This window comes from Bactrocera dorsalis, chromosome 1 (assembly GCF_023373825.1).
Source record: "Bactrocera dorsalis isolate Fly_Bdor chromosome 1, ASM2337382v1, whole genome shotgun sequence".
Classification (NCBI taxonomy): Eukaryota; Metazoa; Arthropoda; class Insecta; order Diptera; family Tephritidae; genus Bactrocera; species Bactrocera dorsalis.
The window spans coordinates 19,327,613-19,345,888 of NC_064303.1; the positions used below are offsets into that span (position 1 = coordinate 19,327,613).

Consider the following 18,276-nt stretch of genomic DNA (forward strand, 5'->3'; position numbering starts at 1 on the left):
CAGACGCAGTCGCCTCATGCTCTGCTGGGCGGGGTACGGGTGGAGCCGGTGCTTCGGTCATCCCCGTCGTAGTTCCTTGGCTTGTTGACGTGGCCTTTTGCCTCCATGGCCTCACAACGATCTTGCCGAAGCGAAAATTCAACCTGAATCCCTTCTGCCTGATGTACTTATAGGATTCATCGTCCATCGTGATGTTGAGGTTCCACCCAGAACCCTCAACACTGCTTGCTACGACCTTCCACGCCGAGGTACTTAAACCTTCATTCTGGTTTCTCACCAGATTGAGCGCGATGTCGTAGCTTTTGTCTGCACTTCTAGGGAAGAAAGCCACCATGCTGTGTAGTTGTGGAATTTCGTCACCCGCCGGTGAAGCCTTCGCCGACAGATAGGGCATCTACAATGCAGTTCTGGAGAGCCGTCAATTGTTCGGACCCCAGGGCCTCCGCCGGGTAGTTGCGGGGCAACACTGCCATCTGGATGCTGCTCACAGCCTCTGAGTATTTGCGGCTTGCGGTTCTCATCGCTTGCTGGTTAAGGTTGGAGCGCTTTCCACTGGCCTCCTGTGGTTTGTCTTCTCTTACCCCCTTTGGTCTAGGTGGCTCCTGAGGCGTTATTTGGCCACTCTTCCATTTTTCCATTCTAGGTGCCTCTTGGGGCGCCGGCCTTGCTTCGCTCCGTCCCTCCAGCGAGGCTGCGTGAGCTCGGCGACGCCTTCGATTTCTGCGTATAGTTGCCGCCGATCCACCATTTGCACCTGTGCGTTGTGCGTTATTAGGAGAGGGGTTGCTCGCACTGCTCCTACTCAGAGCCCGCTTTTCAGCTGCCTCTGGTGTCATGCCGTCCTACAGGAATCTAAGGTACCACTTAAGAGTGGCTCCGCTCATTCCCGCTCAGGCGCAGGCAATTTAGTTTTCACACATTCTCAAGTAATTTTTCTCAAAAACGTTTGAGATTTTTCACCAAGTTTCATCGAAAATTTTACTGAAGTTTCAGTTTGCAAAACGCATATGGCTGATCTTCTGAAATTTTGATTTTAAAAATAAATATTTTCTAAGAATAACATTTATTGGGAAACGTCGTTAGCTAGTTATTTTATAACATTCATGATTTGTATCTCAAATATTTGTATTATATTGAAATCATTCTAATAAAATTCTATCTTAATTTTTAGCGATTTGACTGGTGTTTAATGTAGCTTTAAAGGGTCATGGCAACTTTTTAAAAAGTTTTTAACCAAAAATATCCACCACCTTACGAGAGAGTAAATTCTTCTTATATTACTAGAGCAACAAACAAATTATCGCACAAGGGCGAGTGCATAGAGATAAGTGCTTGCTTGATAAGGAATTAAAACACAATTTAAGCTTATTAAAGCGTCTGAATTCGATATTATATTTTAGTATTTCAGTAAGTGCAAGTAACTTGGTCTGCAAACCCGATTTATTGTAGAGGAAATATAAGAACAATAACAGAAAATTAATAAATAAGAACAAACTAAAAGTACGCAAATTGTGTGTAATATTCGCCTATATACTAAGTCAACTGATCATAAAAAACAAATTTCTGTTGGCGCAAAATACCGAAATGAAGTTTATCAAAACTACTTTTGAATCAATCTCCACTTGGCCTCCCGATTGCTATAGCGATGAGGAGATTACTTGTGATTGTTCTGAAAATAGTGATTTTATTTGTAATATTGACGACGGACTCAATTATATTTACATCGAATTTTCTTCAAACTTACGGAATCTGGTTGTATTGTGTTCCATATTCTCAGAAATTAATATAAATTTTCTACTCGATCACAAATTTCAGTCAATTTTTTTTAAAACACGTTATTTAAATGTGATAGATTGCAAGAATTTTACACACGAAATCTATATGAATGGCGATGTGCAGGAAATTATAGTAGAAATGCATGAGCTGAATAAAATAATTCTAATAAATAACAATGACCTTGATGCAGGAACAATGGAATATTATGGGTCAGTCATGAATATAGTTCACTTACAATTGAATATTAAATCAAATCATAATGAAATCCGGGAAGCAGATGTTATAAGCATACCAGCTGACACATTTTCTACGCTGAACAAACTGGAAACGCTTAAGCTTAGCGTACACAGCCTACGAAGTCAGTACTTATCGCTGCAAAACTTGACGCAAACACACTTTAAGAACCTAACTGCGCTCAGACAGCTTGACTTAGCCGGAAACAATATGAGAATGTTGGGCGCCAACAACTTTGCAGGGCTAACGCAATTGAATTGTCTGAATTTGAGCCGTAATGAAATCCGGGAATTGCCCGAAAGTCTGTTTGAATATCAGCCTCAACTTCTCGTACTGGATCTGAGTCACAATTTATTGGAATATTTACCGCCACACATTTTCGATCACACTCCTTGGCTATGGCAGCTGATACTTGGTGGTAATCAACTGCACGACACCACAAATCTTATAGAAAATCTGAAACCGTTGCATTATCTACATAGGCTAGATGTGAGTCAGAATCACCTGCAAAGTATTTGGAGCACCGAGACTGCCGTCAATAGAACGCCAAGTTTACTAACAAATTTTCGATACAGCCACAAGCGCATGAGTTTGGTTTTAGCCAACGGTCTTAATTATATTACCAAGTTGCAACCAGAAAACTACGAAGGTGGCAGGATTAATTCAACAGTAATCAATTTAAGTGGCAATCGTCTGCGCGAAATCACTTTGGATTGGCTTGTAGCAGCGAACATTTCATGCCCTTTTGAAATAAACCTAGAGCACAATCGGATTGAAAACATTTTTGCTTTACAAAATTTCTTCAGTGCAACTGCCGATTGTGCGCCCGAAATCAAAATGACTGGTAATCCGATCGTGTGCGATTGTAAATTGGCTTGGATTTACAGTGAAAACTGTCGTTCGCTGTTCAATGGTTTGCAGTGCGTTCAGACATCAACCAAACTAGTAAAGGATCTCGCGCAGCTGGAACGTAAAGAACTGTGTGCTTGGGAACCAGTAATGTGCCCCAGCAAATGCAATTGTTACACACAATTTGAATTTGTGCACATCAGTTGCAATGGTGCGCAACATATCGAAGAGCTCCCTCGCCCCGAGCAAGTTGGACTCAAGAGTTCGGTACTCGATTTAAGCAATAACAATTTCATTGTATTGCCGCTAAACACCACCTTCGGCTATGGTAACGTTTCGCAACTCAACGCGTCGTACAATAAAATCACGAGCATAAATATGAGTCAACTGCCAACCAATTTGACGGTTTTGGATCTACGAAATAATCGCTTAAATTCCTTAAATGATGAATTTTCGCGTACATACCTCAATGACAGCACAAAACTAAAATTTCTCTATCTAAGTGAAAATCCTTGGTTTTGCAACTGTTCCACGCTTCAACTGCTGTACACCATACGTACACATCGGACACGCATACCCGATGCCGACCAGTTACTCTGTGTTAATCAGCCGAACGATACACTCCTAATGGCAAATGTGAGAGAATTGTGTTCAACTCCTGCCACTGTTGAATATTATCAGTACTTGAATACAACTCTGTTTAGTGTAGCGTTAACCATTATTATTTTTCTTTGCATTATCTCACTCTTCTATAAATATAAATTAGAAGTGGAAGTCTGGTTATATAACCACAACATATTGAGATGTTGCATTCGCGAATGTGAGCTGGATAGGCATAAAACATTCGATGCCTTTATTTCGTATGCACACCAGGATGCTGACTTCGTCAACCATACATTGCTGCCGCAACTCGAACAGTGCGAACCACCATTTCGTGTATGCACGCACGAACGCAATTGGCTGGCTGGCGCTTATATACCTGAACAAATCATCGAATCGGTGGAACAGTCGCGTCGGACGATCATTGTGCTCTCGCAGCACTTCATCGAGTCGGATTGGGCGCGCATGGAGTTTCGCACAGCGCATCAGTGCTCGTTGAACGAGGGTCGTGCGCGCATAATAATTATTAAATATGGAGAAATCTCGAAAAGTGAGTTACTGGATAGAGAGCTAAAGGCATATTTGGATATGAATACATATCTGGATTGGCAAGACATCAGATTTTGGGACAAATTACGTTACGCCATGCCACATAAAGTGGGTGTAGAGAGGAATACCGATATGCTAAAAATTAACAGCAGAATGTATGTTATGGGACAAGTTGAGATGAATCGTTTGGCTGACGACATTGTTTAAATTTGTCACTGTTGGTTTGTGGTCTAGCAATTGGTTGCAGAATGGTAAGATTTATCACAAATATATATTCATATATATGAAATTACAAATATGTTCCATTTAATTGCAGTTACTGCGTGAAATTCCGATTCTACTGTGACACAAAGAGTTATTCAAAATGTTGCTACTAAGAGAAAGATGGAGATAATCTTGGCCAACCTACTTATCAAGCAATGATGATCGAACAAACTCTTCAATTCCATTTTATTATATTTCATGAATTTTCTTGTATAATTAATTAAAAAATACGCAACGATATCTGTTTATATAATTCTGCAAAACGTATTTACCTAAATAATTTAACTAGAAAGAAAGCGTAAGTTCGAGTGCAATGGGATATTTTATGAATGGTCTTGAAAGGTGCATTGAGGAATAGTGCTGTCAGGTGCTGATCAAAATTTAGGTAAAACAAGTAATGAGGGCACCTACTGAGGTAACGGAGATATTTACTATTTACTACTTTTTACATTTGTATAAAGTACCATAACTAAATACAAAACTAATAGATAGAACTAATTTAAGAACTAAAATTTTTGAAAAACTGGTCGTGGCCCGATCTCTGTTTGCTTTAATATACCGCCCACTTTTCGGTGACACCACTTATCTTGGGGCTCAACTGACCGATTTCAATCAAAAACAAGATTCTTATGTACTATAAAAATGGGCGAAATCGGACAACAACCACGCCTACTTCACATATAAATACACATACAGTTTAATTCCATTTGATTCCTTCACTTTCCAGTATAATACACATAAAAAGCAATTAAAGTAACAGGATAAAACTTTGCTGGAATAATGGCTTAAGGAGCTATAATAGTGTAATAGTGTAGTGCATGAAAAATTAAGCGATTTTCGTGAATTTTTTGAAAAGAAAGTATTCTCTTTTAAGTCGCTCCATATACTTTCTGCCCTTCCTGATGGGATATCATTTATTACATTCTCGCAACAAAGTTGCTAAGGAGAGTATTATAGTTTTGTTTACATAACGGTTGTTTGTAAGTCCCAAAACTCAAAGAGTCAGATATAGGGTTAAATATACAAAAGTGATCAGGGTGACGAGTAGAGTTGAAATCCGGATGTCCGGAATTGAGATATCATGATGAAACTTGGTACACGTATCTCTTGGCTTCATAAGAAGGTTAAGTTCGAAGATGGGCAAAATCGGTTCACTGCCAAGCCCACAAAATGGCGGAAACCGAAAACCTATAAAGTGTCATAACTAAGCCATAAATAAAGATATTAAAGTGAAATTTGGCACAAAGGATCGCATTAGGGAGGGGCATATTTGGACGTAATTTTTTTGGAAAGCTACTAAGTTGTTTGTACATATCTCGGAAACTACTATAAACTCTATACAGTCGTTTCCTTCAGGCATTTCCATATACAGTTCAAAAATGGAAGAAATCGGATATTAACCACGCCCACCTCCCATACAAAGGTTATGTTGAAAATCACTAAAAGTGCGTTAACCGACTAACAAAAAATGTCAGAAGCACTAAATTTTACGGAAGAGATGGCAGAAGGACGTTGCGCCCAGACTTTTTTAAAAACTGAAAATGGGCGTGGCGTCGCCCACTTATGGACCAAAAACCATATCTCAGGAACTACTCGACCGATTTCAATAAAATTCGATATATAATATTTTCTTAACACCTTGATGACATGTACGAAATATGGGTGAAATCGGTTCACAACCACGCCTTCTTCCAATATAACGCTATTTTGAATTCCATCTGATGCCTTCTCTGTATAATATATACATTAGGGACCAATGATGATAGGTAAATGACGGATAATGAAATCTCGATTATCACTGCGAGAGTATAAAATGTTCGGTTACACCCGAACTTAGCCCTTCCTTACTTGTTTTTTCTTTAATTTTACTTTCAAATAGGCGTTTCACACTTTCGTCTCCCAACTTATCAAGATTTTAGGCTTACTTTTTATACTCTCGCAACAAAGTTGCTAAAGAGAGTATTATAGTTTTGTTCACATAACGGTTGTTTGTAAGTCCTAAAACTAAAAGAGTCAGATATAGGGTTATATATACCAAAGTGATCAGGGTGACGAGTAGAGTTGAAATCCGGATGTCTGTCTGTCCGTCCGTCCGTATGTCCGTCCGTCCGTGCAAGCTGTAACTTGAGTAAAAATAGAGATATCATGATGAAACTTGGTACACGTATTTCTTGGCTCCATAAGAAGGTTAAGTTCGAAGATGGGCAAAATCGGCCCACTGCCACGCCCACAAGATGGCGGAAACCGAAAACCTATAAAGTGTCATAACTAAGCCATAAATAAAGATATTAAAATGAAATTTGGCACAAAGGATCGCATTAGGGAGGAGCATATTTGGAAGTAATTCTTTTGGAAAAGTGGGCGTGGCCCCGCCCCCTACTAAGTTTTTTGTACATATCTCGGAAACTACTATAGCTATGTCAACCAAACTCTACAGAGTCGTTTCCTTCAGGTATTTCCATATACAGTTCAAAAATGGAAGAAATCGGATAATAACCACGCCCACCTCCCATACAAAGGTTATGTTGAAAATCACTAAAAGTGCGTTAACCGACTAACAAAAAACGTCAGAAACACAAAATTTTACGGAAAAAATGGCAGAAGGAAGCTGCACCCAGACTTTTTTTAAAAATTGAAAATGGGCGTGGCGTCGCCCACTTATGGACCAAAAAGCATATCTCAGGAACCGCTCGACCGATTTCGATGAAATTCGGTATGTAATATTTTCTTAACACCCTGATGACATATACGAAATATGGGTGAAATCGGTTCACAACCACGCCTTCTTCCCTTGTGGAAAAATTGTCGTGATTGGACTATAAACTTTTCAAGGTCCCTGATATTGAACACGAAGAACTCAGTGCCTAACCTAACCTAACCTAATTTTTCACCGAAAATATCGGCAAATCTCTCAAGATTTAATTATAATTAATTTTACAGCAAAATAAAAAAATATGTAAATGACGGATAATGAAATCTCGATTATCACTTTATCATGCGAGAGTATAAAATGTTCGGTGTCACCCGAACTTAGCCCTTCCTTACTTGTTTTAATTACGGCTGGTTCAGTGGTTTTGCAAATAACTTTAGCATCATTGATCTATCAGATTTCGGCACAAATCCGATGACAGATTTTGCAATGTTTTCTTTAACTACAATGCCTACACCATTGCGATGATTTTTAGTTTGGTTGCCAGAGAAAAAGAACAGTGTACTATCATTGTCAAATGACATGCTGGGAAGCATACTTCAATGGTTTCCCCTTGCCTTCTGAAGGGTTTACTGTTTTCCATCCTTACACATTTATATAGCGAACCGCTTGATACAAGTACAGACGTCCGCTTTCAGCCGTACTTATAGTCACAGACGCTGATATATTGTGGATTGCTTTTAGCTTCGATATTCACCATCGACCTTACCGGCATGGGTGGCCCTACTGGTAGCTACGCTACCGCCAGCATCGCTCTTTGGATCATTATATCTACTGAGCCCCTTCATCCCGTCAAATCCCCGAGGGGGTATAAATACATACATACATATGTATATTATTTCCTTCGCACATTTGTCTGTATATTTACGAAAGCAAATACGAGCTATATAAGGAACGCATCTCCGTTGTCACGGGCAACCAATGGCCGAAGCTCACGTTTTGTCAAAGAGTTAATGTATCGAAACACTGTCGGGACGACAAAGCGTCACAACATTGTATTGTTGGTAGAAAATCGGAGCTGTGCCGAAAAACTCAAACGAAGGAACGCCGATTGTCACAGCTTCCCTTGCCGCTGTAACAGCTTCGTCTACAAATGTGCATAAATATGTATGTATGTATGTGTATGAGCGTGAATACATATTGACGCAGTTTTTTGCGAGTCACGGAAAAATATTTTAGAATTGACAAATATAAATCGACAACAGCTATGTTGCCACTTCTTCACTTCTTTCTTAGAACAAAAACCCGAAAGTTGTTCAATTTATGATTGTTAGCTTTTGCCAACGTCGCGAAAAGACGCTTTCCGGCAAAGGCATGTTCGGGGAGATGTTACAACGTTTTTTGTTTTATGAATGAAGCGATGTCGCTTGTAGAATATGCGCCTGCGTTTATGAATGAAATCGTTTTTGTTGTCATATTCACTAAAGATGCTTCTGATAATTGAGACAATTGTTGTTTTTGCAAATGTAAATGTTTTTTTTTGTCCGTTGGATTTGGCTCGTCTTGGAAGACCCACACGGTCGATTACTGTTTTGTTTCGGGCTCATACGCATAGATCAATGATTCGTCACCTGTGACGATCTTATAAACGTCTTTTGAAGCACCTTTTCTTGAGCGATTGTCAAATTGTGCGGGATTCAGCGAGAACAAACCTTTTTTACGGCCAGGTGTTTATGCAATATCGAGTGTGTGCTGGTGGGAGAAATGCTTAGGCATGCCTCTATCTGAAGGTATGTTACATGACGGTCTTGCATTATCAGTTCACGTATGGCATCGATGTTTTCTGGCACAACGGCTGTTTTTGGACGACCTTCACGGAATTCGTCTTTGAGCGAGCGTCGGCCACGATTGAATTCGTTGTAGTAGTTTTTCACAGTGCTATAGGATGGTGCTTCATAGCCATACAAAGATTTTAGTTCATCGATGCACTCTTGTCGTGATAATCCACGTCGAAAGTTGTGAAAAATGATCGCACGAAAATGTTCACGAGTTAATTCCATTTTTTGGCCGAGATGAATTTTTTAATTCCCTGTAAATAAAACAATTCACGATTAAATGACAAAACGTTCTGAGTGATGTTATGCTAAAAAATGTCAAACTTTCCAATGGAAATGTCAGATTGCATCTGGCAACACTTAGTGTTGCCTAGTCCAGAAATATATATAGCAGCCTATGTACATGCATCATATGTATGTTTGTATGCTTGAACATTATTTGTTCGGCAATGTATACAAATATATGTGGAAGTTTTAAATAAAAGACGGGTTTTTAATATTAATTAACTTAGTTGAATACAAATTGATGTTGCTTTATTAAGGTTTAAAATTCAACTCTCCTGTTCGTCTCTAGTCAAGCGCACGCTTTGTTCAATTCGTCAAGTTAGTATTCTGTGTGTCAAGTAAGTAGAGTTGTGTTTTAAGTACTCAGTAGTTACGTCCACTACGTGTCGTTCTTCCGTAAGCCATTCCTACATATATGTATGTACATATAAGTATATATAAATGCATCAACACGCACATTTACATATATATTGATAAGTGATAACATCATGAATTTCTGAACGCGCACATGCGTATACAATACATACATTCATATGAGAGTGTGCAGAGACATACGATTAATATGATAGAAGATCGATTTATAAATACTTACATACTTATGTATATTGTTGTGATAAATATAATTTCTATTAGTAAGAAATATAATACAAAAATATTTATTAGTAAGTATACTATATAAAAATCAAATAAAATTATTAAATATGCAAGTCCAAATTAACTATAAATATTACAATGCTTGCATTCATACAAAATTATAATCATATCATAAAACGGCAGAACGAATTTCCTTACATTCGTACATTGCGTATGAAGGGAATTCCCTGGTTGAAAGCTAACATGAAGCATGAAAACATGATAATGGTGTTAATGTTATTTCTCTTCATATTCGCTGGTTGAGTATGTGAGAGAACTGTAAACAATGTTAGTATTGTATTTCACAGCGAGAATTCTGTGGTTGTGAGGTGAATTCCGTACTTCAATTCTAACAAATGTTCGATATCGAACCTGCACCTTCTCTACATTTTAAGTTCTCTGGCTAAACTTATTAGAGGGCGGGGCCAAGTGCACTTTTTCGAAACTTTTTTTCCACAGTTGCTAATTGCTACAGCGATGTCCTGAGTCTGATTTTATTACTTAATTAAGTGCTAAGATATGGCACTTTAAAGGTCTTCCGTTAATGCCGACTTGTGGGCGTGGCAGTGGTCCAGTTACCCCCAGCTTCGAACTCGTAATTTTTTTTTACTTAGAAATCCGTATACCAAGCGTTGCGTCAAGCGACAACCTTTAAACATAAATACTAAATTTTTGAAATATAGGGTGATTTTTTAAGAGCTTGATAACTTTTTTAAAAAAAAAAACGCATAAAATTTGCAAAATCTCATCGGTTCTTTATTTGAAACGTTAGATTGGTTCATGACATTTACTTTTTGAAGATAATTTCATTTAAATGTTGACCGCGGCTGCGTCTTAGGTGGTCCATTCGGAAAGTCCAATTTTGGGCAACTTTTTCGAGCATTTCGGCCGGAATAGCCCGAATTTCTTCGGAAATGTTGTCTTCCAAAGCTGGAATAGTTGCTGGCTTATTTCTGTAGACTTTAGACTTGACGTAGCCCCACAAAAAATAGTCTAAAGGCGTTAAATCGCATGATCTTGGTGGCCAACTTACGGGTCCATTTCTTGAGATGAATTGTTGTCCGAAGTTTTCCCTCAAAATGGCCATAGAATCGCGAGCTGTGTGGCATGTAGCGCCATCTTGTTGAAACCACATGTCAACCAAGTTCAGTTCTTCCATTTTTGGCAACAAAAAGTTTGTTAGCATCGAACGATAGCGATCGCCATTCACCGTAACGTTGCGTCCAACAGCATCTTTGAAAAAATACGGTCCAATGATTCCACCAGCGTACAAACCACACCAAACAGTGCATTTTTCGGGATGCATGGGCAGTTCTTGAACGGCTTCTGGTTGCTCTTCACCCCAAATGCGGCAATTTTGCTTATTTACGTAGCCATTCAACCAGAAATGAGCCTCATCGCTGAACAAAATTTGTCGATAAACACATTTCGAACCGAACACTGATTTTGGTAATAAAATTCAATGATTTGCAAGCGTTGCTCGTTAGTAAGTCTATTCATGATGAAATGTCAAAGCATACTGAGCATCTTTCTCTTTGACACCATGTCTGAAATCCCACGTGATCTGTCAAATACTAATGCATGAAAATCCTAACCTCAAAAAAATCACCCGTTATAATACTTAACTAATGTAAATGCATTAATTTTATATTAAATATTTGAATTAAAATGTTCAAGTTTAGTTTATATAAAATACTCACCCTAATAATACTGTTTTATATACTCACCATAATATTCTACCATAATATAACGAAAAGTATTCTACTTCCCCCTTTTTGTAAATACATACTTACGCGTCCCGTTACATCATAAAATTTCTATAAGAAACAATTCAATTGTGTAAGAAGAGCAAACGCGATCGGTCGTTTATATTTTTCGTTGCAGGCAGTCTAGTTTTCACGCATTCTCAAGTGACTAATTTTTCTCAAAAAAGCCTGAAATTTTTCATGGTGCCCGAGTAGGGACTCAATACGTGATAAAAGTTTAACAAATAATAATAACAATTTTTGTGCATGTCGTATTTTCGTAAATAAAATTTTAGGTTTTCAATTGCCCGTGCGCGTCTCGCTTCTCGACTATTGTCGGTTGTCGTCGGCTAACTAAAAGTGAAAAATATTTAAACAAATTCAAACGTAAATTCATAAACGGTGTATATACAAACAAAAAAAAGTGTACAAAACTTATTTAAAGGTCCGTATCTAGCTCTTAAGTAATTGCTCAAAAAAAAAAAAAAATAATTTCTTCAAGTAATTTTGACAGCTGGTTACGTATTGTGAATGATTCACATTAGAAGAGCAAGGGAGAATAAACTTTGTGTGTCATATATATATGTGTGTATGTACGTGTGTAATAACATAAATACAATTATTGCTTTCATGTTTCTTCGCAAAACCATATTCGCATTTTATTGAAAAAATAGGGGTATTCGCTTGCTCTTGCAAAACCCTTGCACGGTGCAAGAATTGCTTATATTTCCTCTTGGTGCGCCGGCACAACAACAAACACACGCAAAAATTATTTGCAATGGCAGTAAAATATGTTAGACCAAAACCCATGTATATTTGCGTGCAATGTTACGCAAAAATAATTGCAACCCTGTTTTAACTGTCATTTTACATAAAGACATATTACGTCGGTAAATTGTTGAGGACGTTAAGTTTTAAATAGATTTTATAATTTTAATTTAAATTACAAAGATTTTTTACAGTTTTTTTTGTTAAAATGTATGCAGAAGGTGCGCCAATTCACAATAGCCATGCACAATAGTCATTTACAATAAATTGACTGAATCAGTCGCCATATATCACTAGATTCTGCAATGGGTGCTCTCGTGCCCTTGTATCTTTCGGTGTAGTATTTTTGCAATCTGCAATCTTGCAAGAGCAAGAAAATGCCCCTGTTTATTTTCATTCAAGTGTAAAAACATCTCTGAATGATGAAATGTAATAGATTTTGTGACTGTCACTTACAGAATAGCAAAATCGTCTCAAGTCTCAAAAATTGTCTCTAACTTAAAATCTCAAATTTAGAGACTTGAGACTGTCTCACGTTACAGAATCGCACGGATTGTGTATTTTGTTTATTTTATATTATATACGCTTTACTCAACAGATGTTAGGCAAAAATAAAGCAAAATAAGACAAACAAATTGTTTAGCTGTCACCGCGTATTGAGAACGATGGATGTGAAAGCCTACAGCATGATACCGTGAATTTGACGTTTGCTTACTCGTTGTAACAAATTGAATTCGAAGAAAAAAAATTTCGGTTAGACCCGCGTCGTGAAAGGAATTGTGCAGATTTATGCAAAATTATTTAAAATAAATATTTAAATCTCTTCGAATTATGTTTCGTTTAATATTTGTGAACATTTTGTGACTGCAATAATATGTGGAAAAAGAGTGAGTAGAGGAAATAACAATTCAATATGAAGAAAAATATATTTAGTGCATATACATACATACAAGTATGTATGAGCCGGGAAAAAGGCTTTTAATATAAGTGCATCTAAATTTGAGAAAATTTATGAAAAATATGTAGACTTTGATTGTGATCGTTATTTCTGAATCAGCTGGATTCACCAGCGCTATTCGATGAAACCTATTTGGAGGAATGCCCAACAACAACTTGTTTGAAAGATACAATGTAAAATTGTCATTTTAGTTTTCAATTTATTTTTACGCATTTGTTATTGTAGAACAATTGACATTAAAACGGAAGAATTTCAACATTTCTGGTTGCTACAACTCAGAGCCAAGCTTCTCAAAGCAACAAGTAAAAAATTTGCCTGTTCTTTTTAGAAATTTTAATTTAAACAAATAAAAATGAGCAAGCCAAAGCAAACCATCACCAAACTCTCTCAAAGTAAGGCGTTGATCGACTTAAAATCATTAAAGCGTCAAAGAACGGTGCCGAAAAGTAGCATTTTGCGTATAAAGACGGGCCTTCTGGAAGAAGCCATGTCGTTAGATCCAATTGTGTTGGAATGTCGTCTCGACATATTAAACTCCCAAATGCGGGAAAGTCAAGAAGGAAGTGCTGGCTAGTTTTTGCCATATCTTCTTCCAAGCAGCTTCTGCATACGGTGTCCGGTAGGATTCTCAGTCTTACAGCATGTGTGTCAATAAGGCAGAGACCCGTCAAGAGCCCCACTATTAAAGAAAGGCTAGCCTTACTGAGGGCAAAGAGAACGCTAGATCTCCTACGATCTATCTTGGGCCAGAATGCTTTTGCGACCGCGCAAGTACCAATGCTGGCCCAGCATTGACCAAGAATCCGCGAGGCCCAACTATCCAGTAGTAGAATACAAGAGGACACAGGAGCACCCACCCATTCCCATTCTACCCACATCGACTCTAGGGTACCTTTCCTTGCTAGCTCATAAGCTTTGCAGTTACCTGCTATTCCGCTGTGGCCCGGCACCCATACATGTCTTATTATAAATACTGTCGCCGCCAGGGACAGTGACGCCAGACACTCCTCAAACAGCTCAATCATACACATGGTCATGACAAAATTGACTTTGCCACCCGATCAAAGTGGGAGGAACAGCTGGATTACGACAAGCTACCATTGTGGAAGGACTGCGAAGCTACTCTGAATAGAAGATTTCATCAATTATCAGCATAACGTGCGTCATGTTCGAGAACTAAACCCGGAGCTGCAAACAGTATGAGTCATATGACAGAAACCAAATCGGACAGAACCAAACCGTCGTTAGTAGCTGCAAATACAAAGCAGCCTCTTTGTCAGCAGTGTAAATCAAAGGACCACTACACCTTTAAAACTTTCTCTGTGCAACAGAGATTTGAGTATGTCAAATTGGGACTTCGTATGCATAAATTGTTTGCGTAAGGGACATACGGTCTCCAAGTGCAGAGCGGATCGATGTCGTGTGTGCAATCGATCCCATCATACGTTACTGCACCAATACTCGTATCCCGTTTCCTTTACTGCGGAATCTCATCAGCAACCAACAACAACTGCACACTTATCGTCTAAAGATTCAGTAGTCCGAAAGTTCTGAGCTCTGGAGGAACTTCCTTTAGAAATAAATGACAACAAGTTCACACCAGAACAAAATAGTGTGAACAATTTTTCGTTAACACAACTGAAGTATTGCCTTCAGGACGGCTTCAAGTCAGAATGCCCTTTAAATCTGACCGTAAGTTACACGGTCACTCCTATGAAACCGCAGTTCGGCGGTTTCAGGCCCTGAAGAGGAAAACATTCGTAAAATGTATATGGACTTTATGAATGAATATAGAGCACTGTGTTACATGAGCCCAACGAGCATTTAGATCCCGAATGAGCCACACTACTTCATTATTAAATTAGATGCTGTCTTTAATGCTTCGAGTCTATCTCCAACTCAAATAGTATTAAATGAACTTTTGATGGTGGGTCCAACCATCCAAGGAGAGTTATACTCAACGCTCCTCCGTTTTCGCGTAAGTATGCACTAACATCGGACATTACTAAACTGTATCGCCAAATAATTATGCATGAAGAAGATAGATATTGTCAACCTATTGTGTGGAGAGAGCTCCTTCAGAGCAAATACAAATTTTTCGATTTTACACCGTAGCTTAGGGCACTGCGCCTGCACCATTTCTCGTAACACGGTGTTTGCAAATGCTCAGTGATGCCAATACAATGAAATATCCACTCGGTTCATTGGCCATTAAAAGAGACTTTTGTGTTGATGATTTATTAACAAGATCCTATAATTTCGAGTCTCTAGATCTTTTGAGAAGTGACTTAATTAAAATGTTAAACTCGGCCGGATTCACCTTAAGGAAATGACACTGAACAGTCATTAAGCTTCAATGACAAAAATTCCACTAAAACGTTGGGAATCCATTGGTTGCTGAAAGAGGATTTGTTTCGTTTTAGATGACAATTTTAGTGATCTGCGAGCCACTAAACGAAACATACATATTGTCACGTTTTCCTCGCCTTTTCGATACTCTTGGACTATTAGCCCTCTAGTTACCAAAGCAAAAATATTATTGCAAGAGCTTTGGATTCAAAAACTAAATTGGGATGAGTCAATTTCATTGCGCCTCGACACTAGGTGGCAGAATTTTAAACCGAACCCAATGCAGCTTTCAACAATTATCATTCCTCGTTACGTAAACTTAGAGTCGAGTACCATCTGCCAAATACATGGCTTCAGGGCGTACGAATGATGAATATATATACGAAGGCAATCTACTAGTGGTATTAAATGTAGGCTGCTTACTGCAAAGTGTAGAGGGGGTCCGCAGAAGACCAAATCTCTTTTGCCTTAAATAACTCGCATCTTGAGCTCTCGGCAGCACAGTTTCTTTCAAAATTTTGGTCAAGGGTTGCGCCTATGTTGAATCAACATTTCGATAAAATTACATTTTGGACAGACTCTGTAATAGTTTTACATTGAATGAAAACACATCCTTCCTCACCACAAAGCTTCGGCACAATTAGAGTGTCCAAAATCCAAGAGTTGATTGACAGAGCGCATTGGCGGCATGTGCCAATAAAACAAAATCCTGCGGATCAAGTATTTCGGGTTGTAACGTGGACGAATTGAATAATTCTATAGGTTTTGGCGGTTTACAGTTCCTCATAGAAGACCTTAAGATACTCACTTCCAGCTCTCCCTAGAAGACGAAGCATTAGAGAAGAAGAAAACTAATTTTACACTAACTAAAAATGTGAAAGATAACACAATATTGAACTTTATCGAAAAATTTTCTTCTCATCAGAAATTGCTTTGTGTGGACGCATATTTACTAGAATGGATCAGACGACCAGGGTAGGGATTGGACATCTAACGAATTGCACTTGTATTTTTTGAAAATTGTTGCGGTGATTCAACATTCGGAATTTGCGAATGAAATCCAAAAACTGACTTGGGGCACCACGCTACCCACTACCTTGCAAAATCTCAATCCGTTCTTGCGTGAGTACTCGGATATGTCGCTTTCATCCAAATTAATCCGAGTAGGAGATGAAAGCACACACTGCTTTAATTACAAGCCGAAGCTGCAAACCCAAATACTGGGAAACTTGCTAGTTGAAAGACTTCGAGCGCTACGCCCTTTCCTTATATTTAGCGTAGATTTTTGGTCGACCACCCGTAAAAACTAATATCGTAGTTTTTGTGTGCCTTTACCTCGAATTATTTTCTGACTTATCGACTAATTCATTTACATATTTTCGCCCTAAAGAGGTTCACTGGTCGCCGACGGATTCCGCTGAAGAAATTTAGCGACAACGCAAACAACTTCGTCGGCGCCGACCGCAAGCTGCACGAGGTAAAGGAAGCATTTGTAGCTCAGTAGTGAAGGCATTCGCTGTAGAAGAAGGATTCAGCTTCACCTTTATACCACCCAGGGCACCGCACTTCGGCGCATTATGGGAGGCCGCCAAATATATAGTTGTTCGCGCACTCGGCAACGCTCTTCTCACCGCAGAAGAGCTGTCAACAGTACTAGCCGAAGTGGAAGCCATTCTCTATTCGCGTCCACTAGCACCCTTGAGCCAGGACACTAACGATGGAGAAGCCCTACCTCCAGCACAACTACTGATCGGTTGCCCGCTTCGAGCACTGCCACCAGCTCAAGTGCCAGCGGACCTAATTCGTTTTCTCAAGCAACAGTTTTGGCAGCAGTGGTCGAAAACATATCCGACGAGCCTTCAGGAGCGCAACAAATGGCTACATCTGGAGCGGAATCTGCGGCCGGCGATCCAGTCATCAAACACGAAGACAACACAACACCGCAGCAGCGGGTACTATGAGGTGTCGTCGCAATCGCAGAAGAGCAAGACGACAAGGTGCGAGCCATAAGCTCGCCCTGCTACCCATCAACGTTGAAGGATCATGATCCTGTCAAGGTGGCCGGTGTTGCGTCAAGCGACATCCTTTAAACTACTACTACTATTACAAAATTTTTGAAGGATAATAGTATTAATATTTGAAATAAAATGTAAAATTTTAATTTATATAAAATACTCACCATAATGTAACGAAATGTATTCTACTTACCCCTTTTTGTAAATACATACTTACGCGTCCTGGAATAAAGAATTCAATTGGTTAGAAGAGCAATCGCGATCGGTCAGTTATACTTTTCGGTGCAGGCAATTAAGTTTTCACGCATTCTCAAGGGACTAATTTTTCTCAAAAAGTTTGAGATTTTTCACCAAGTTTCATCGAAAATTTTACTCAAGTTACAGCTTTCACGGACGAAAGGGCGAACTGAGACATCCTGCCGGATTTCTATTATTCTCGTCATACTGATTATTTGTATAACTCTATATCTATCTCGGTTAGTTTTACGTGTTACGTACAACCGTTATGTGAACTAAACTATCATACTCTCTAGCAACATATTGCGAGAGTATTCAAACGAATAAAATTAGAGAACAAATTGCAAAAACGCATATGGCTGATCTCCTGAAATTTTGATTTTAAAAATAAATATTTTCTAAAAATAATATTTATTGCAAAACAACGCTTGCTAATTAACTTATAACAGTCTTGTTTATATCTCAAATATTTGTAGTTTATTAAAATCATTCTAATTAAAATTCTATCTTAATTTTTAGCGATTTGACC

The 18,276-nt window shown here is 38.6% G+C and overlaps 2 protein-coding genes across 2 annotated transcripts; both read left to right on the plus strand.

Annotated features, from left to right (window-relative positions):
• The first annotated feature begins 1,122 nt into the window (after positions 1–1,122).
• LOC125775863 (leucine-rich repeat-containing protein 15-like) lies at positions 1,123–3,235 on the plus strand. Its single transcript, XM_049446905.1, has 2 exons — positions 1,123–3,187; positions 3,231–3,235. Exons 1-2 carry the CDS (start codon positions 1,585–1,587, stop codon positions 3,233–3,235), a joined length of 1,608 nt encoding a protein of 535 aa, XP_049302862.1. The 5' UTR covers positions 1,123–1,584.
• LOC125778735 (protein toll-like) lies at positions 3,174–4,457 on the plus strand. Its single transcript, XM_049457882.1, has 2 exons — positions 3,174–4,259; positions 4,325–4,457. Exon 1 carries the CDS (start codon positions 3,238–3,240, stop codon positions 4,213–4,215), a length of 978 nt encoding a protein of 325 aa, XP_049313839.1. The 5' UTR covers positions 3,174–3,237; the 3' UTR covers positions 4,216–4,259; positions 4,325–4,457.
• The last annotated feature ends 13,819 nt before the right edge of the window (positions 4,458–18,276 follow it).

Bases quoted from the DNA above. Each gene is read 5' to 3' on its own strand.
- LOC125778735 (XM_049457882.1), top strand. From the start codon at position 3,238: ATGAGTCAACTGCCAACCAATTTGACGGTTTTGGATCTACGAAATAAT.
- LOC125775863 (XM_049446905.1), top strand. From the start codon at position 1,585: ATGAAGTTTATCAAAACTACTTTTGAATCAATCTCCACTTGGCCTCCC.